This window comes from Ranitomeya variabilis, chromosome 4 (genome assembly GCF_051348905.1).
Source record: "Ranitomeya variabilis isolate aRanVar5 chromosome 4, aRanVar5.hap1, whole genome shotgun sequence".
NCBI lineage: Eukaryota > Metazoa > Chordata > Amphibia > Anura > Dendrobatidae > Ranitomeya > Ranitomeya variabilis.
This window is the reverse complement of record NC_135235.1, coordinates 513,162,922-513,184,754: the sequence shown is the minus strand read 5'-3', so window position 1 is coordinate 513,184,754 and position 21,833 is coordinate 513,162,922. Positions and strand designations below refer to the sequence as shown.

The 21,833-nt window shown below is 47.4% G+C and overlaps 1 protein-coding gene across 1 annotated transcript in view; it reads right to left on the bottom strand.

The window, feature by feature from the left end:
- Positions 1-14,589, bottom strand: part of LOC143765448 (serine/threonine-protein kinase 17A-like) — a 70,471-nt gene extending 55,882 nt beyond the window's left edge. The window contains exon 1 of the mRNA XM_077252121.1: positions 14,129-14,589. Coding sequence (XP_077108236.1) covers positions 14,129-14,226 — 98 coding nt within the window. The 5' untranslated portion in view covers positions 14,227-14,589. The remainder of the gene's footprint in view (positions 1-14,128) is intronic.
- Between the last annotated feature and the right edge of the window lie 7,244 nt (positions 14,590-21,833).

Genomic DNA, 21,833 nt, shown 5'->3' with positions numbered 1-21,833 from the left:
GCTTCACAGAAGTTTACAACGCAGAGCCGTGAAAATAAAAAATAATTTTTCTTTCCTCAAAAAAGATGTTTTAGCAAGCAATTTTTTATTTTCACAAGGGTAACAGGAGAAATTGGGCCCCAATGTTTGTTGCCCAGTTTGTTGTGAGTACAGTGATACCCCATATGTGGGGGTAAACCACTGTTTGGGCGCACGTCAGGGCTCGGAAGGGAAGTAGTGACATTTGAAATGCAGACTTTGATGGAATGGTCTGCGGGCGTCACGTTGCATTTGCAGAGCCCCTGATGTGCCTAAACAGTAGAAACACCCCACAAGTGACCCCATTTTGGAAACTAGACCCCCCAAGGAACTTATCTAGATGTGTGATGAGCACGTTCAACCTCCAAGTGCTTCACAGAAGTTTACAACGCAGAGCCGTGAAAATAAAAAATAATTCTTCTTTCCTCAAAAATTATGTCTTAGCAAGTAATTTTTTATTTTTGCAAGGGTAACAGGAGAAATTGGACCCCAACAGTTGTTGCCCAGTTTGTCCTGAGTACGCTGGTACCCCAAATGTGGGGGTAAACCACTGTTTGGGCACACGTCGGGGCTTGGAAGGGAGGGAGCACCATTTGACTTTTTGAATGCAAGATTGGCTGGAATCAATGGTGGCGCCATGTTGCGTTTGGAGACCCCTGATGTGCCCTAACAGTGGAAACCCCTCATTTCTAACTTCAACACTAACCCCAACACACCCCTAATCCTAATCCCAACTGTAGCCATAACCCTAATCACAACCCTAACCCCAACACACCCCTAACCACAACCCTAACCCCAACACACCCGTAACCCTAATTCCAACCCTAGCCCTAATTCCAACCCTAACCCTAAGGGTATGTGCCCACGTAGCGGATTCGTGTGAGATTTTTCCGCACGACTTTTGAAAAATCTGCAAGTAAAAGGCACTGCGTTTTACCTGCGGATTTACAGCAGATTTCCAGTGTTTTTTTGTGCGGATTTCACCTGCGGATTCCTATTGAGGAACAGGTGTAAAACGCTGCGGAATCCGCACAAAGAATTGACATGCTGTGGAAAATACAACGCAGCGTTTCTGCACGGAATTTTCCGCACCATGGGCACAGCGGATTTGGTTTTCCATAGGTGTACACGGTACTGTAAACCTGATGGAAAACTGCTACGAATTCGCAGCGGCCAATCCGCTGCGGATCCGCGGCCGATCCGCTGCGGATCCGCGGCCGATCCGCTGCGGATCCGCGGCCGATCCGCTGCGGATCCGCGGCCGATCCGCTGCGGATCCGCGGCCGATCCGCTGCGGATCCGCGGCCGATCTGCCGCGGATCCGCGGCCGATCCGCCGCGGATCCGCTGCGGATCCGCGGCCGATCCGCTGCGGATCCGCTGCCAAATCCGCACATGCCATAACCCTAACCCTACCCGTAACCCTAACCCTAGTTCTAACCCTAACCCTAGTTCTAACCCTAACCACAGTGGGAAAAAAAAAATATATATATTTTCTGTATTTTATTATTGTCCCTATCTATGGGGGTGATAAAGGGGGGGGTTTATTTATTATTTTTTTTATTTTGATCGCTGTGGTAGAACCTACCACAGCGATCAAAATGTACCTGTAAGGAATCTGCCGGCCGGCGGGCGTACTGAGCATGCGCCCGCCATTTTGGAAGATGGCGGCGCCCAGCGAGGAGACGGCCGGACACCGGGAGGATCGGTAAGTATGAAGGGGTGGTGGGGGGGTGGATCTGAGCACAGGGGGGGTGATCGGAGGACGGGGGGAGCGGACAGCAGGACGGGGGAGCGGGCAGGAGCACGGGGCAGCGGAGCACAGGACGGAGGGGACCGGACCCCATAACGGAGCGGTGGGGGGGCGATCGGTGGGGTGGGGGGTGGTCACTTCAGGTTTTCCAGCCATGGCCGATGATATTGCAGCATCGGCCATGGCTGGATTGTAATATTTCACCTGTTTTTTAGGTGAAATATTACAAATCGCTCTGATTGGCAGTTTCACTTTCAACAGCCAATCAGAGCGATCGTAGCCACGGGGGGGTGAAGCCACCCCCCCTGGGCTGAAGCACCACTCCCCCTCTCCCTGCAGATCGGGTAAAATAGGAGTTAACCCCTTCACCCGATCTGCAGGGACGCGATCATTCCATGACGCCACATAGGCGTCATGGGTCGGATTGGCACGGGTTTTCATGACGCCTATGTGGCGTCATGGGTCGGGAAGGGGTTAAAGATGAAAAAAACGACGCACACTATGGCGCTCACCACAAAAGGGGGGAGGGGAAAAGGTGGTGACCAGATGAGTGGGCAATAGAAGGAACACCCCTAGCTGCTGGGACCACCCAGGATCTGTGCCTATCCTGGGAAAAATATATATAAGCTATAGTGTCACAATGCGGACAAGGTGGACCGCGCTCAGGGGTGCGTGCTACGTGGTGCTGGGCGGCTAGAAGCGGATGTTTGAATCCGAAGGGTTTTGCCTCAGTTGTCACTAAATGTATAAAACCTGTATGAGTGCTGTAAATGCTAATTAAAACAATGTCCTAAATGTGTATGCCTGTGAACCAGAAGACTCTGCAGCTGACGCGGTACCTGGGGGCCCCGGCCGAAGGCGTCCCTGGTAACCGCGAGGAAAAAGATGGCCGCTAGCGCCGGCTCGCTGGTGCCGAAACAGTGATGTCACTAAGGTACGGAGCGGCGTTGGAGCCAAAAAAGGAACGACTAACCGAAGGCCGAGCACCTTCGAAACGCGTTGGTTAGTCGTTCCTTTTTTGGCTCCAACGCCGCTCCGTACCTTAGTGACGTCACTGTTTAGGCACCAGCGAGCCGGCGCTAGCGGCCATCTTTTTCCTCGCGGTTACCAGGGACGCCTTCGGCCGGGGCCCCCAGGTACCGCGTCAGCTGCAGAGTCTTCTGGTTCCTCCCCCTCTCTTCTACTCCTCACGGACGCCGCATCTGACCATACAGCGGTCGCCAGTCCGGACTACACTTTGGACACTGAGGTGGAACAACAAGCGCAGCTAGGTAAGCACCTTATTGTATAGCCGTCACAGGCATACACATTTAGGACATTGTTTTAATTAGCATTTACAGCACTCATACAGGTTTTATACATTTAGTGGCAACTGAGGCAAAACCCTTCGGATTCAAACATCCGCTTCTAGCCGCCCAGCACCACGTAGCACGCACCCCTGAGCGCGGTCCACCTTGTCCGCATTGTGACACTATAGCTTATATATCCTTTAAAGATGGGCGACAGTCTTTTGGCTTTATAAGAGTTCTTGGACACCCCTATTTGTTGGCTACTGTATGTGCATATTACGGTAAATTCTGATAGTGTTTGTTAAAAAGAAAAAAGGGGGTTACATTAAACAAAAATCTGAACATAAGGAATGCACTGTATGGAGCGCCCCCACTGCCGCAGGGCCGAGGGGTACCCGGTACCGGGCCTCTCTGTCTCGGTTCTGGGGTCACGGTGGCTAGACCCAGTCCGTGACCCTGCTGAGGGGCGTCCAGTGAAAGTTGAGAATGATGTGGTGTGGTGCAGGTCGCGGTGAATAACGAGGACACCAGGTTGCAGTCTCTTTACCTCTTTACTGAAGGCTTCAGGATCCTCAATCTGGAGTACGGTTAACAGGGCTGTCTGAGACCGGCCGGTCCGATGGCACCTCCAGAGTTCCCTTTGCAGGTGGAAATCAGTGCCTACCTTCTAGCGCTTGTGTGTTGTAGTCCTTCCCTGCTTAGCACCACGGGATAGTCCTCACAACTGTTGTGTCTGTTTCTGAAGTTCCCTCACAACTGATTCTGATGTTCTTCTCCGTCCCCCAGATGATATGGCTAGGACGCACCCGTATGACGGGTAGGCCTGGAGTTCTTCCGGGACCCTAGAGTCGCCCCTCTCCAACTGTTGCCCCCTATGTCTGCTTAGGTGATTTGGGTGAGACAGCCCGCCTATAACTGACTGTCCTGCCGTAGGTTTGAAGTTTGGCCTGGAGCTCAAAACTTCCTCGGTGTTTCCGGCCACCGGCTACGCGCCTCAGTAGGATGTTGCCTTGGTCTTACAGCACGACTCCTACTGGTGTTATCTCCTTGTTGCGTTGATCTCGTTTCTCACTCTTCACAATAAACCTCGCTTCTTGTCCTTTCTTGGGGTACCGCCGCAATGAAGTGCAGGCGCGGTCCCGTAACGTTCTCTCTGTTCGCTAGGCCTCTGTCAGGATCCCACCCCTGACAAGGACCCCCCTGAATCTTCCCCTGCAACACCCTCTGTCACAGGATGTTGCCTGGTTCCAACCCAGTCAGCTTTCTGTCCCACTTCCTATCCAACCCCCAGTTTTACCAGATTGTGAGGAGTGGCCTAATACATAGCACCCTTAGCTCCCCCTGGAGGCCAGACTGTGAAGTGTATTGGTGTCTGTGATACCTGGTCAGGTGAACTCCTTCAGTGCCATCAGACGTACCAACACTCCCCTTAGCGGTGGAGCATCAGCACTGCAACAGGACTCTGGGGCGCTGCACTGTAGATATGGAAGTAATATATAATTTCTGCAAATAAATGTGAGGGCATGTGTGTGGATACACTAGACAATCAGTGGTAGAATTCGGAGCCAATTTCAGCCTTGGATTTGCTGAAAAATTCACAACGGATCAACCTTTGACAAATGAGAGCCAAGAGAGGCTTTATTACATGTCTTTTCAATTAGTAAGCAATTTCACGAGGACTTTCGTCTCTTACAGGACATGCTGAGTTATTACTAAACAGGTGGAAATCTTTTAAGTAATGAAAAGAGGTCTACGTCTTGCTCGAAGTGTTTTTTTTCCATTAACTCATCACCTTGTCCACAGGATTTATGTCTTGCAAACCCTTGACCTTAGATGAACAACCTCCAACTACCTGCTCAAGGTATATTGTTACAGACCACCGCTCAGCTTTACACAACTTGAGCCATAAAGTGTAGAGAACTTCTAGTTCCTTCAAGAACCCCGTGTATCATCCAGACACCAAATCATTGCTAAAACACATTCAAATATATTTTCAGCTGTGAACAATGAATGCTTAATCCGCCATGGTTAAATGTGAATTTGACATGCCATTTCCAAACCCACTCAGGAGGTGACCTGGAATTTCCCTCTGGCCCATGGAATCCTTTCACATTTACAAACTTCAAGGTGAAACTAAAATCTATCACAATGGAAGTAAAAATCAGACGTAAAGGTTTTGTCTCAACTTCTTAAAGGGAATCTGTCAGCAGGTTTTGATATTTAATCTGAAAGCAGCATGATGTAGAGGCAGATAGCCTAATAAGTGACACATCACTGGGATCAGGGTATGTGTTGTTTTAGTAAAATCAGTGTTTTATCAGCAGGAGAATAAAACAACAGGACTACGCTATGGGGCAAGATGTCTCGTGCCTTATAATCAACTGATCTGTGTAACTACACCCACTACTGATTAGCAGCTTTCTGTCATTGTACAGTGTACACAGAAATCTGCCAATCAGGGGTGTGGGGGGAGTTATAAAGGGTTCAGCATTCTGAGCACTGCTAGATCTGTAGCAGAGAAAACAGTGATTGCATCAAGATGACGGCATGCAGAGCGACAAGTAATACATCACTAGAATCAGGGTCTCTGTCCCTACATCATGTTGCCATCACATTGCATAGTAAAAACCTTGTGACAGATTTCCTTCAAATTCAAACTTCCTTTGGCGGTTCCTATTATGGGTTCATATTCTAAATTTAATCTTTATCTTTGCTTAATATTTATATATAATTTGCTGCATACAGCCACACTCTTTACTACTGATTTATCATAATTCATATTGTTTTATTTACACTGTATCTTATCAGATGGTGCTATTCTATTTTTTTTCCATTGCCTTTTGATTGTACATTATTTTAGTTTATATTTGGGTGTCTCCATATTTTGTATTTATATTTTGGAGGTGTTTTGTGGAAGTGAGGGGTTTGTTATGATCTTTACCATGGAGTTTATTCTTTCCCTAATTATGGGACTTTTTAATACTTAATAATACTTTACTATAATTCCTGTCCATGCCAATGTATTTACCTATGATGCTGCCTTTTCTAGAGCCATCAGACATTGCACAGTTCAGAATAGTGACACAAGCCTGCCACTGGTCTGAACTGTTCAGGAACGCACCGCCCCTATCAAGGATGCCTTGAGGCCGGGGAGTGGTGTGCTCCAGAATAAAGAAGATGATAAAATCACTTTACCTCTGAGGGTACCGTCTCACAGTGGCACTTTTGTCGCTACGACGGTACGATCTGTGACGTTCTAGCGATATAGTTACGATCTCGCAGTGTCTGACACGCAGCAGCGATCAGGGACCCTGCTGAGAATCGTACGTCGTAGCAGATCGTTTGAAACTTTCTTTCGTCTCTGGATCTCCCGCTGTCATCGCTGGATCGGTGTGTGTGACACCGATCCAACGATGCGTTCGCTTGTAACCAGGGTAAACATCGGGTTACTAAGCGCAGGGCTGCGCTTAGTAACCCGATGTTTACCGTGGTTACCAGCGTAAAAGTAAAAAAAAAAAAACCGTACATACTCACCATCTGATGTCCGTCAGGTCCCTTGCCGTCCGCTTCCCGCTCTGACTGTCTGCCGGCCGGAAAGTGAGAGCAGAGCGCAGCGGTGACGTCACCGCTGCACTCTGCTCTCACTGTACGGCGGCACTCAGTCACAGCAGGAAGCGGACGGCAAGGGACCTGACGGACATCAGATGGTGAGTATGTACGGTTTGTTTTTTTTTACTTTTACGCTGGTAACCACGGTAAACATCGGGTTACTAAGCGCAGCCCTGCGCTTAGTAACCCGATGTTTACCCTGGTTACCAGCGAACCTCGGCATCGTTGGTCGCTGGAGAGCGGTCTGTGTGACAGCTCCCCAGCGACCACACAACGACTTACCAACGATCACGGCCAGGTCGTATCGCAGGTCGTGATCGTTGGTAAATCGTATAGTGAGACAGTACCCTTAGCCTAAGTTAATATTAACAAATCCTATAAGCTGTAGGACAAGGTTTTTTCCTCCATACTATATGGTTAACATGCCATAGATTTCCAATACTAATGAACAAATGACACAATGAATATTTATTAACTATGTCTCCTTGTTAGGCCGCCGTCACACTAGTAGTATTTGGTCAGTATTTTACATCAGTATTTGTAAGCCAAAACCAGGAGTGGGTGATAAATGCAGAAGTGGTGCATATGTTTCTATTATACTTTTCCTCTAATTGTTCCACTCCTGGTTTTGGCTTACAAATACTGATGTAAAATACTGACCAAATACTGCTAGTGTGACGGCAGCCTTAGTGTGGTGTCTTAATACATCGTGTGTGGTCAGGGGCTGGATTGAAGACAATTAATTCCCCCAAGTTCTGTAACTGAAGCTAAGGAATGAATTTGTAAGGTTGGTGTTAAGGCCCCGTCTCACTAAGCGATTTACCAACGATCACGACCAGCGATATGACCTGGCCGTGATCGTTGGTAAGTCGCTGTGTGGTCGCTGGGGAGCTGTCACACAGACAGCTCTCTCCAGCGACCAACGATCAGGGGAACGACTTCGGCATCGTTGAAACTGTCTTCAACTATGCCGAAGTCCCCCTGCAGCACCCGGGTAACCAGGGTAAACATCGGGTTACTAAGCGCAGGGCCGCGCTTAGTAACCCGATGTTTACCCTGGTTACCAAAAAAAACAAACAGTACATACTCGCCTTTCGGTGTCCAGGTCCCTTGCCGTCTGCTTCCTGCTCTGACTGAGTGCCGCCGTACAGTGAGAGCAGAGCGCAGCGGTGACGTCACTGCTGTGCTCTCACTTCTCGCTGTACGGCCGGCAGTCAGTGAGAGCAGGAAGCAGACGGCAAGGGACCTGACGGACATCAGAAGGCGAGTATGTATTGTTTGGTTTTTTTTACATTTACGCTGGTAACCAGGGTAAACATCGGGTTACTAAGCGCGGCCCTGCGCTTAGTAACCCGATGTTTACCCTGGTTACCAGTGAAGACATCGCTGGATCGGTGTCACACACACCGATTCAGCGATGTCAGCGGGGCCTCAACGACCAAAAAAAGGTCCAGGCCATTCCGACACGACCAGCGATCTTGCAGCAGGGGCCTGATTGCTGGTACGTGTCACACATAGCGAGATCGCTACTGAGGTCGCTGTTGCGTCACAAAACTTGTGACTCAGCAGCGATCTCGCTATGTGAGACGGGGCCTTTAATCTGAAAGTAACAGTCTACATTGGGAATAGCACTGCGGTGTCAATTGCCCATGATGGGAGCAATTAACCCATTGTCTCTTATCTCTTCTTTTCAGAGTCCTTGGAGTGACCTGGTTATGCACCACGGATCAGTAGCACAAATGTTAAGGGTTGTTGATGGCAAAGAGCACAGACATTAACATCTATCCTTTAGGGTACCGTCACACAGTGAAATTTCCATCGCTACGACGGTACGATTCGTGACGTTCTAGCGTTATCGTTACGATATCGCAGTGTCTGACACGCAGCAGCGATCAGGGACCCTGCTGAGAATCGTACGTCGTAGCACATCGTTTGGAACTTTCTTTCGTCGCTTGATCACCCGCTGACATCGCTGGATCGTTGTGTGTGACAGCGATCCAGCGATGTGTTCGCTTGTAACCAGGGTAAACATCGGGTAACTAAGCGCAGGGCCGCGCTTAGTAACCCGATGTTTACCCTGGTTACAAGCGTAAACGTAAAAAAAACAAACAGTACATACTTACATTCCGGTGTCTGTCCTCCGGCGTCTCAGCTTCTCTGCACTGTGTGAGCGCCTGCCGGCCGGAAAGCGAGCACAGCGGTGACGTCACCGCTCTGCTTTCCGGCTATGGCGCTTACACAGTGGAGAGAAGCAGAACGCCGGGGACAGACACCGGAATGTGAGTATGTACTGTTTGTTTTTTTTACGTTAACGCTGGTAACCAGGGTAAACATCGGGTTACTAAGCGCGGCCCTGCGCTTAGTAACCCGATGTTTACCCTGGTTACCCGGGGACTTCGGCATCGCTCCAGCGCCGTGATTGCAAAGTGTGACCGCAGTCTACGACGCTGGAGCGATATTCATACGACGCTGCGACGTCACGAATCGTGCCGTCGCAGCGATGGAAATTTCACTGTGTGACGGTACCCTTAGTGAGATACTATAAATACTATTAACACCGTCTCAGCCCACAACTAAAGGTACCGTCACATTAAGCGACGCTGCAGCGATATCGACAACGATGCCGATCGCTGCAGCGTCGCTGTGTGGTCGCTGGAGAGCTGTCACACAGACAGCTCTCCAGCGACCAACGATGCCGAAGTCCTCGGGTACCCAGGGTAAACATCGGGTTACTAAGTGCAGGGCCGCGCTTAGTAACCCGATGTTTACCCTGGTTACCAGTGTAAATGTAAAAAAAACCAAACACTACATACTTACATTGCCGTGTCTGTCGCGTCCCCCGGCGTCCGCTTCCCTGCACTGTGTAAGCGCCGGCCCGTAAGCACAGCGGTGACGTCACCGCTGTGCTTTGCTTTATGGCCGGCACTGACACATTCAGTGCAGGAAGCTCTGAGCAGCAGCGCGGACGCCGGGGGACGTGACAGACATCAGAGGGTGAGTATGTAGTGTTTTTTTTTTACTTTTACAATGGTAACCAGGGTAAATATCGGGTTACTAAGCGCGGCCCTGCGCTTAGTAACCCGATATTTACCCTGGTTACCATTGTAAAACATTGCTGGCATCGTTGCTTTTGCTGTCAAACACGCCGATCTGACGACCAAATAAAGTTCTGGACTTTCAGCAACGACCAGCGATATCACAGCAGGATCCAGATCGCTGCTGCGTGTCAAACACAACAATATCGCTATCCAGACCAGGACGCTGCAACGTCACGGATCATTGTCGTTCTCGTTGCAAAGTCGTTTATTGTGAAGGTACCTTAAGCCATGTTAATAATACACTTATTTATGGCTTTACAGATCAGATCCAGGTACAATAAGGACAATAAGGATCGATGCTTTGGTCTAGAGGTCAAGTTTATTTTCAGTTTTCCTAAAGATCTTGCAATATTGTCTTAATTGTGACAATTGTCTCAATGTGACAATTTTATTCCATGCACCCTAATAGGACATATGAACATTATCAATGGAATTCCCTGCTTGGAATATCACCTATGACCTAGAGTGGAGAATCAGAGGTTCTCATGATGGCTGACCTGAATCCTGTATGTTATTACATGGATGGACAGTAATTTGAATTTTTGTTTCAAATGTAACTCAATAATAGAAAGAAAGACCATTGTTCCTTGCTGTGTAGCTACACAACACCAAATGCCACCTCCATCGCCAAATGTGCCTGCAATAGGCACATGAGCTTCAGAACTGGACCTAAGAAAAAGAAAAAATGCACCTATGCTCTAAGCAATGTTCTGTTGGGAAACCTTGGGTTATGTCAATCTGGATTTGGATGTTGACACAAAACACCTTATGTATCTATACATTATTACACAACAAGCAGTGGCTTCAGGGTAATATAAATTGTTTAGGAATGATTTGATGAAGATGACAAAGCGTTCAAGGTGTTTATCATAATCCAATCAAGCATCTGTGGGATGTTCTGGAAAAACAAGTCCAAACTATGAAAAGCCCCAACTTACAGGACTTACATCTGCTCATGTCTTGGTGTGAGATGCTACAGGACACCTTTAGAGATCATTAGTCTATGAACTGGGTAACCATCATTATGCTATTTTTCTTCCAAAGAGTTGAAGGAGACAGCTAGTCACATTAGACTAATATTGAAAGAACCCACAGATATCATATGGGAGAATCGGCTGAGATGGGTGTTGGTGGAATGATCGGATAAAGCGTCATTCGGAGGACAGTGATCTGTATATGGCCAACTTAAAATCCTTTCATGGGTCACTAACAGCATTAGCATCAGCTAGCTTACTTTTATTAGGGTTTCCATTGGTTGCCCTAATTTCGAGAGTCCATCCTGGAAACGACCTGAGGGGATGGAACATGATACGGGGGCTCAGATCTCTAAAGAAATACCCTTGCTATGCAATAGGCATAACACAGGGATCACTTTTGTCTGGAGTGTTCCTTTAAAACAATCAAAAACGTAAAAATAAAAACTAAAAAAAATTACCCACAGTCAACACTATAATGGAGTTGGATGTGTTAGAAAATGAATATGTTTGCAGACGCATGTCTTAAGCTTCCTATACACAATAAAAGCTGTTGGCTGCACGATGGTTCGGCTGATTGGCCGTCAGCCATCTCTACCAACTCCTCCATGAACAGAAGCACTTCTGAGAGAGCCGCGGCCGGATTCCTCCTTGTCTTACGAAGAACAAAAGAATGGTTAGTCCAAAATCAGATAGTAAGGATTCTTAGCTTCCCCAACATCATCTGTAGGGGGAGAGTCGGGAGACCCCTGCCAATATCGGTGGGTTTGGCTGTCGTTAGTCTTCTGTGTATAGGATCCTTTACTGATATTCTAGGTTACAATAGTATTACTACAGGCATCTGTACACTCGCAGGCATCCCGAATATACATCTGTTTTATCCACAATTGTAAAAGAATGCATGGGAAGAGAGTGGCACTATTATCTTAACCCATTTGAGCACAGGGAATAATTGGGCAGAGTGCTTAAGTCAACACCTTATAATGATTACTAATTATGTTTTGGGACAAATTCACAGAGGGTATTCCATACCTTTCAAACAAGTCATGCAGAGTTAGTCACATGGATGACTGAGGGTGTACTATGCTTGTGTGGGGGTCATAATCAAAGATCACCAATATTTAATAGAATTATAGTCTGTAGATATTAGTGAGCTAATTACCAAACTCACTGTACTAGTACTCAGTAGTGGTGATCTGCAGGGAAAACTTTTCAATGAGTTTGCAAAATTTAGAATATTTATGACCATAGAAGTCTTTCCGATAGGAGACCCCAAATGATACCGAAACACCTTTTAATGAGTGGTAGACTAAGTCAAGAAAATCTACTAATTTTACACTCGGATATGTCTTCCTTAGAGGAGTAATTTTATATTTATGGCATTGGTGGAGGACCACCACTTGTCAGTTGACATTGGCCATTGCAGCAGGTTTATTTTGGAAGAGAATGAGGAGAGTGCAAACTATGGATCTGCCTATATTAGGTCGATTGGCGTTACAGAAGTGGCAACATATTAGACTTTTCCAGAAAATATGCCAAAAATATATTTTATCTGATCTGAATACACATTTTTTTAATTTGTTGTGCAAAATGGTAACATTAATCTGGTAAGATTGGATTCAATGTAAACATGAATAACTATCAAATCATCATTGGACCCAATGGGATCCATTTCATAATTCTTGGACACTGAAGAGACTTTACTGGGTGTAGTGTATCATTTTTTAGGATAGTTTTAGGATAGGTTCACAAAGGATTTTCAGCAGAATATTTCAACAGAGAGATTTACCTCGAACAATCTGAAGCAAATTATGAAGATTTTGTTTACAATTTTCTTGCGGAAGGCTATAAAAAAAAAATCACTGTACTCACAACAAACCCATGGCACTCCCATAATAATGCTTCTATGGCCCCCAGTTGTCTTCCCTAGTCTCCAGTCAGATACTTCCCTGATCCACCACCAGTCTCTTTCCTCGACCCCTGCTAGTCTCTTCCCCTTTTCCACTGATAGTTTCTTCCATAGTCACTAGTCAGTCTCTTAAATGAACCCCGATCAGTCTCTTCCATGGTCCCTAGCCAGTCTCTTCCATGGACTCCAGCTAGTCTCTTCCATGCTCCCCAGCCAGTCTGTTTCATGGTGCCCAGCCAGTCTCTTCCATGGTGCTCGACCAATCTCTTCCTTGGTCCCTAGCCAGTCTTTTCCATGGTCCAAAGCCAATTCTTTCATGGTGCCCAGCCAGTTTCTTCCATATACCCAACCAGTCTCTTCCATGAACCCCCCACCAGTCTCTTCCATGAACCCCGACCAATCTCTTCCATGGTCCCAAGCCAATCTCTTCCATGATCCCTAGCCAGTCTCTTCCATGTTCCTTAGCCAGTCTCTTCCATGGTGCCCCGCCAGGCTCTTCCATGGACCCCAACCAGTCTCTTCCATGGTCCCCAGCCAGTCTCTTCCATGAACCCCAACCAGTCTCTTCTATGGTCCCTGGCCAGTCTCTTCCATGGTCCCCTACCAGTTTCTTCCCTGATTCACTATGTCCAGTTTTTTCCATGGTCCTCCTCTGACAAGGAGGGGAGGCTGGTAAATACAGACCAGTGGGGAACCTGGGAATCCTGGCCACAAGCGCACCACAGGATTAGAAAAGAGAATATAGTGTTTGATTTCCAGTTTTTATTGGTTGATTCGCAGGTAATCTGTCAAAAATCCACAACACTAGTATTTCATTGCAGATTCTGACTTCCCCATTGAGGTCCATGCGGAAAATCCACAAAAAATCAGTACTCATTCTGCACTAAAAATTGGCACCATGCAAAATAAGAAACTTGCACCGTTGGTCAATATCCATATGGAAGTATGATGCAAATTGTCTGTTCAGAGAGGAAGAGGACTAGAACTCTAGTGTCACCTATTGGAAGTAGCAATCCTAAATGTCAATGTCGACCCTTTAACGAGCCTTGTCACATGACTTAGGCTAAAAGCCAAAACCAGAATCTCAATTTGAAGTCACTGTTTCGGGGTACTGCCCCTCGTCAGTGCAAAGTGTGAGATGGAAGAATTATGAAAGAATTACACATTCAATGGATGATAACTGATAAAACCTCATCTGCTTGCCTGCTAATGGATTCCCAAATAAAGTGATCGCTTGACTGACAGTTACCATCCTCAATGCCAAAAGCATCCTCATCCTCAATAGTGGCCAATAACCCCTGGCAATAAGACTTGGATTATGGCAACCATTGGGGACCACATAGGCATTATATTGAAATCTAATGCACATCTAACCTGGCAATTAGTGGGTAAATGCTGGTACCTGTAGTTCCACAACTGCTTGCAAGTATCAAATAAACGCAAATATGAACATAGTAGAAATAACATCTGACAACTCACCTGCCCAGCTCCTTGCCCACCACACTATAGTGGTCAGTGAAGGGGTCAGTCCTCAGGACAGTCTGAGTGTGAGTCACCAGGCTGCTTTTATCCATCATCTCAAGTGCAATTGTGCCAAATAGTCAGAAATGAAGCAGGACAAGTCAGAAACCCCGAACTCTACACACACAGTCCAATGCAGGGGGAGAGAGTAGCTACAGAGGCTGCGCCCACAGAGCCTTCACTGCAGCCTGCCGGTAGGAAAAGCCGGGGACATGATGCTGGCGCCGTGCACGGTGACTTGTCGGTTTGCTGTGAGAAGCCTCCGGAGCTGAGCTCACACTGCACACTCCTCCACAGCTGCTTGTGCTCTATGTAGAACGTGCGCTGTGTGCGGAGTCCCAGCTCACAGCTGCCTGCGCCGCAGCCAATCACAGCGGACGGCTGCGCACAGCGCCCCCAGTGGCGGCGTTTGGAAACTTATAATGACAAATTCCTGTTTCAGATAAATAATGTCGTCAATTAAAATAGCAAGAAATATAATTTATGTAAAAAGACGCTTGCATATGTGTGAAGATTTCATACAAGATTTCATACAAGATTTCATTTTATTTCCCCAATCTGATTAAGATCTAATTAAGATGTTCAGATGATGATTGTTGTCCCTATATTTTCTTTAAATTATATATATAATGCTTTTTTATTGGAAAGATGCACCTTACTCACCAAAGATAGCCATTTTATATTTAGCTTGTCATTTAAAGAGTATGCTGTCTTCCCCAGCTAATCCATAAACATGTAGGATGGGGGTAAATGTATGTGTATGTATATATATATATATATATATATATATATATATATATATATATATATATATATATATATATACTGTATATATATATATATTTATTTATATTTAATACTAGGAGGTGGCCATCGTTTTCCAGATAGCTTGTGCTGGTCCATTGAGGAACTACCTGTTGGGCCCCTGTTCACAAGTGGACCTCCACCCACTATATGAGCACTATTTGGCACACCACACTTGATTCATCATGTACAGACATAAGCTGCATCTCATCATTTATTTGACAAAGTACCTAGTTTATTATTATATAGGCTATAATTATCTAGATTATAATTATATAGAAGCATGGGTAATGAGGGTAATGTAATATTTGCATGTAGCAGAACACATGCCCTTGGCACCTGGGTCCGACATTGTTTGCAGCGCTGTGGACCTGGGTTCAAACTTGACCAAGCACAACATCTGCATGGAGTTTGTATGTTCTCCCCGTGTTTGCCGTTTTTCCTTCATATACTCCAGTTTCTTCCCACAATCCAAAGACAAACTGAAAGATAATGTAGCTTGAGAGCCCCAATGGAGACAGTGTCTACAAGATGCTACGGAATATGTTGATGTGTTAAAAACAAGCCTAATAAAAAATGTTATCTCGTTAATGGTGTTTTCTCATGATTAATCATCACTAGCACATACAGGGGTTGTACAAAATAATGGAAACACCTTTAAACATCAACAAAAGTTAATTTAATATGGTGTAGGTCCACCTTTTGTGGCGGCGATTACAGCCTCAATTCTCCGAGGTATGGATTCATACAAGTTGTGAATTGTTTCCAAAGGAATTGTAGCCCATTCTGCAGTTAAAACACCCTCCAATTCTTTCAGCCATGATGGTGGCGGAAATCGATGTCTAACTTGAATCTCTAAAATCGCCCATAAATGCTCAATAATGTTGAGGTCTGGGGATTGTGGGGGCCAGATGAGATGCTCAACTTCATTAGAATATTCCTCGTACCATGCTTTAACGATTCTAGCTGTATGAATTGGTGCATTATCATCCTGAAAGATGGCGTTCCCCTCCGGGAACAGTGCTTGAACCATTGGATGCACTTGGTTGCACAAAATGACTAATTAATCTTGGCTGTTAATTCTTCCATGAAGGGATATCATTGGCCCGGCGGATCTCCACGCAATAGCACCCCAGATCATCACAGAACCTCCGCCCTGATTTATGGTTGGGAGAAGGCAGTCTGGATGGAATGCTTCTTTCGGCTGTCTCCAAGCGTACACTCGGCCGGAGGTCGGAAATAGGGTAAACGATGACTCATCTGAGAATATCACATGTTTCCACTGCTCGAGGGACCAATTCTGGAGGTTTCTACACCACTCTAATCGCTTGGAAACATTTGTCATTGAGAGCAGCGGTTTTCTAATTGCAGCTCTTCTGTGGAATCCAGATTTGTGCAGCTCTCGACGAACAGTTTTCGTGGAAACTGGGTTCTGTAGGTGTTCATTGAGCTCAGCAGTGATTTTCGGAGCCGTGGTCTTGTGATCCTCTCTAACAATTCGCTTTAGAGTCTGACGGTCTCTCTCAGTCAACTTTGACTTTCGGCCGGACCTGTGCTTTGCTGTGGACATTTTTCCTTCTCTTTCAAATGCAGTTGGAGCACCCCCACATTAAGGGCAATGGGGTACTTGGTACCGGGTCTTTCAGTTAGGGGGATGTCACGGTGGCCTGACCCGGTCCGTGGCCCTTTGAGGGGCGTCCAATTAATAGGTCTTGTTTGTCTAGTGTTCGTGACGCCACCTGTGGTATTCGGTCAGGGTGACCGATGCTGCTAGGGGTCCGCTGGGGTGATGGAATAGCAGCTAGATTGTGTAACTTCCCACAGGTGAAGTATGTCCCCAGGGCTTCCCTTGATGAGTAGATGGTAATGGTGTAGGTCGCAGTAAATGACGAGGACACAGGGTTGCAGTCTCTTTACATCTTTACTGAAGGCTTCGGCATCCGCAATCCAGAGCACTGCTAACAGGGCTGGCTGAGACCGGCCAGTCTGAAGGCACATCCAGAGTTCCCTTTACAGGTGGAAATCAGTAGCCTTCCTACTAGCGCCTGTGTGTTGTAGTACCTCCCTGCTGAGCACCACGGGATAGTCCTCACAACTGTCGTGTATGTTTCTGTTCTTTCTCTCCGTCCCCCAGATGGTTTGGATAGGACGCACCCGTATGATGGGGTAGGCCTGGAGTTATTTTATAGGAACCCTAGAGACGCCCCTCTCCCACAATTGCCTCCGTTGTCTTCATTAGGTGTAAAGGTGAGACAGCCAACCTAGAGTTAACTGCCCTGCCGTAGTTCAAAGTAATGCGTAGAGTCTATTACTTCCTCGGCGTTCCGGCCACCGGCTACGCGCCTCAGAAGGATGTTGCTGATCTTGGGGCACGACTCCTTCTGGTTCTCACTTCTCCACAATATACTTTGCTTCGTGTCCTTTCTTAGGATGCCGCTGCAATGAGGTGCAGGCACAGCTCCGTAACGATCTGTCTTGTGCTAGGCCACTGCCAGGATCCCACCCCTGACAGGGACCTCCCTGAATCTTCCCAAGCAACGCTCTCTCTCACTAGATGTTACCTGGGCAAAACCCAGTCAGCTTCTCCCTAACTTCCTATCCGACTCCCAGTTTTACCAGAGTGTGAGGAGTGGCCTAATACATAGAACCTTTTGCTCCCCCTGGTGGCCGGAGTGTGAAGTGTAGTGTGTGACTGTGATACCTGGTCAGGTTAACTGTTTTAGTGCCATCAGACATACCATCACTCCCCTTAGCGGCAGAGCGACGTTACTGCAACGACCAGGACACTGGGGCGCTGCACTATCAATACTTTTGGGGACAATACCTCTTGACACGCCAAGCATTCGGGCACTTTCTGTTACACTAGCGCCTGCCATACGAGCACCAACAATTTGGCCTCTTTGAAAATCCGAGAGGTCTGCCATTGGTATCAGGTTCTCATCAATGTTCTTTCAATTATGCAAAACAAACTGTTAATTTACATACACATATCACATAACACAAATAATCAACTACAAAACATTACCATATGTCACGGTTTGCATGTTTATCACATGTTCGAAGATTATGATGCCAAAACGTTAGGTGTTTCCATTATTTTGTCCAACCCCTGTAGTTCCCATGTGTCCCGGCTCCCTGGTTGTAAAAAACGGTGTTCTCCTGTTACAGTTCGGACCAACGGCATGGTCGCCCTACTGGTCCGAACTGAGCGCTTGCTCAGGCAGCTACGCAAAGGCATCACCTGCTCCTTGCCTAGGTAACCGGCCACTCTCAAACTGCAGGGTGGCTTGTCACCTTGGTAACGTACTGTACACGATCAAATTAGACCATTCTTAAGACCTGAGAGGATTTTTAATAATTGTAAACTGATAAGTTGCTGATTTTACAAGCCCTTTGCAATTTTAACTATGTAAAGAGGCCATTTCATCAATTATAGCGCAACTCACTGTACAGACCTGCACATAATGGCAGGAATGTACACTCCGTTTTTTACATTTTTGAAAATTATTTATGTCCTGTCTGTAAAATTTTTTTTATCCTTCAACTGGACGCTTGATGCTGTGCTATGGCCGTGTAATTTCATTCCACTATGACCCTGTGACCCTGTACAATTATAAAAAGGTAGGAAAAAATAGATGGCCACAATTGTAACTGAGATTAAACACTAGTCCAAATTCTCCCCTGGGACCCATAGGACTTTAGTTATGCCACTGATTAGAGCTGTGTGTATGTGTGTTACATAGCTGAGTGTGTGTGTATGTAGCAGGGCTGAGTGTATGTACTGATGTAGCTGAACTGGTTGTGTGTTGATGCAGCAGAGTTTTGTCTACATATATACAGCAGAGTTGAGTGTATGTGTATGTACAGTATATATGCAGCACATACAGCAGAGCAAAGTGTACAGCAGGGATAAGTTTGTGTGTGTGTATATAGCAGAACTGCGTGTGTTGTTCATATGTAGCAGAACAAGAGTATTTTGGTGTAGCAGAGCTACATCCCTTTCAAAATTGAAAGCTATGACTATACAGGTGAACTTTGTGTATTTCTGGTATTTCTTGAAAAAGCTGGATGGGAGTGAATATGATTATATATATATATTATTAATATTAGTATTATGACCTAGTTTTCAGTTCGCAGATTGTAAAGTCTCCCATACACATTAGACTAATGTCAGCTGAAACCTCAGATGTCAGAAGGTGTGGATGACGATCTAATGTGTTTGGGGGCACTGGATGACTGATGGTTTGGGGAGATGTTGATCATGCATGTCTGATTTCAGACTGCCGATCTTCTTGTTGAGATAGGCCGCCAGCCAAAAGCTGATGGCTTACACATAGAGAACACAGGAGCCGCTCAGCTGAATATGTAAGAGAGAGTCGGCTGAGATAGCTATCGGCCAAACGATTGACCGAAGTCATCTAATGTGTATGGCCAGCTTAATAGATGCAATGATGAGAGCACCAGGGATAACACAGCAAGAGAGAAATGTCTCCACCTTTCCAGCCTTTGTGTTTGGTTGGTGACACTATATCCTTGGTAACAGAATTGTTCTCCCTACAGAGAAGGGATTTGTGGTCCTCAGTCTGCTTCTCCATTCACTTATTTATAAATACAACTTTACACAGATTCATGCAGCGCCCCAGAGTCCTGGTCGTTGCAGTACTGTGGCTCTGCCACTAAGGGGAGCCATGGTACGTTCGATGGCACTGAAGGAGTTCCTCCAATCAGGTATCACAGACACCAATATGTTTCACAGCAGGGCCTCCGGGGGGAGCTAAGGGTGCTATTCATTAGGCCACTCCCCACCATAGTGGGTAAACTGGGGGTCAGGCAGGAAGTTAGTGAGAACGCTGACGGGATTGAACGGAGCAACACCCTGTGGCAGGGGGTGTTGTGAAGGGAGAGACTGTAGGGTCTCTGCCAGGGGTGGGATCCTGGCAGAGGCTTGGCATTGAAAGAACGTAACGGGTCCGCGCAAGCTCCTGGAAGCGGCGGGACTCAAGAAAGGACTAGAAGCGAGATAGATTGTGCTGAGTGAGAAACGAGATCAAGCAGAAGGAGAATACCAGCAGGGGTTTTGTTGAAAGAGGCAGCACCCTGCTGAGGCGCAATACCGGTGGCCGGAACGCCGAGGGAGTGGATTAGAATACAGCTTCAAGCCATACTCCAAACAGCGGCAGGACAGTCGGTCTCAGGCGGGCTGTCTACCACATATCACCTATGAAGTCTTGGGGGGCAATTGCGGGAGAGGGGCGACTCTAGGGTCCCGGAAGAACTCCAGGCCTACCTGACAAACGGGTGCCATTCCAACCTGAATACAGGGAAGGGGTGGATTACAGAGGAACATCAAATCGAGTTGTGAGGGAACTTAAGAAACAGACACAACCGTTGTGGGGTTACTTTCCGTGAGCACAGCAGGGAAGGACTACAACACATAGCGCTAGAAGGAAGGCACAGATTTCCACCTGAGAGGAGAACTCTGGAGGTGCCATTGGACCGGCCGGACTTGCGTAGCCTGGTGAACCGTGTTCTGGACTGAGGACTCAGAGATCTCCAGTAAAGAGGTAAAGAGACTGCAACCTGGTGTCCTCGTTATTTACCGCGACTTACACCCCACAACCGCACCGCTACATCGCTACCATTACTACCACCTATTACACCGGACGTCCCCCACTGACGGACAGGGCCACGGACCGGGTCTAGCCACCGTGACAACCCCGAGACTGAGAACTAGAGGCCCGGCTCCGGGTACCCCTCGGCCCTGCGGCGGTGTGGGGGCGTGCCGCAGACTTGGCGTCACGAACAGGATCTACTTAAGCCTGAAGAATCAGGTCATGTGTGCCTAGAGACTGTGATTTGTTGTGCTTGGACTGTACTTTATTACAAAGACTGTGCTGCGCCAGTTGCCGCCAAAATCCGCCGCCATTGCAGCGCTGAGGAAAGTGCAGGAAGAGAAGAGGGGCGTGGAGTGGGCGTAGACGAGCTGGAGAGCGCGAAGAATAATGGCCGCCCAGTCTAAATATTTCTGTGCAGTGAGGACGTGTCCGTCAGCAGCAGAGATCCGCCTCCTAATCCTTAATGGGGGGTGGAGGCAGAGAAAACGAAACTGCTCACGCAGGAGAGAGCGGGAAAAAGACCAGGAAGCGACCCACGTGGAGGACGCTATGGCCAGCAGCTCCGAACCCGACAGCGGGGTTGAAGTGGAAGTCTCCCCTGACTACCCGGGTGAGCCCAGCAGCCTGTCCTCCGTGGATAACACCAAATTCCTGAGAGCCGAGATGGAGGATTTATATAACCAGCTCCTCCAACTGCATGTAAGAGTCCAGGCCCCGCATCAGGTGGGACCGGCAGTGGATTCCCGGACATCGGAAGAACCAGCGGGACCTGTTGCGGAAAGTGGAATCGTACCAGTGGGTGAGTCCGCCGATCCTGCCCCACCAGCAGAGGGTGTGTTAGTGGGTCCCGTAGCAGCACCACCTCTCCCGGGGACCCATAGACTTCAGCGCCTGTTACCATGGGAGGAAGCCACGGGCATGGAACACCGTATGCGAGCCCCTATCACCCCCACTCCCTTGCCGTGTGAGGTCAGCGCGGAACGCACGGTGTGCCGCTGGGTGAACCCTGGATCCAATCTCATGGGGTTCCCCGGGGTGGAGACCCAGAAGGGAGAGATGGTACAGGCCCTAAGCTGGGAAGAATACCAGATCCAGCTAGAACAGCGGTGGCGAGAGGAAGAGGAAACACATCAGGCTAAACGGGAGGCCTACCATCAAAAAGATTTGGCGGTCAAGGACCGGGCCCGTAAGGACCCCACCACTCACCAGGCCCCGCGCAGGCAGGGCATCATCACCGTCTTTAA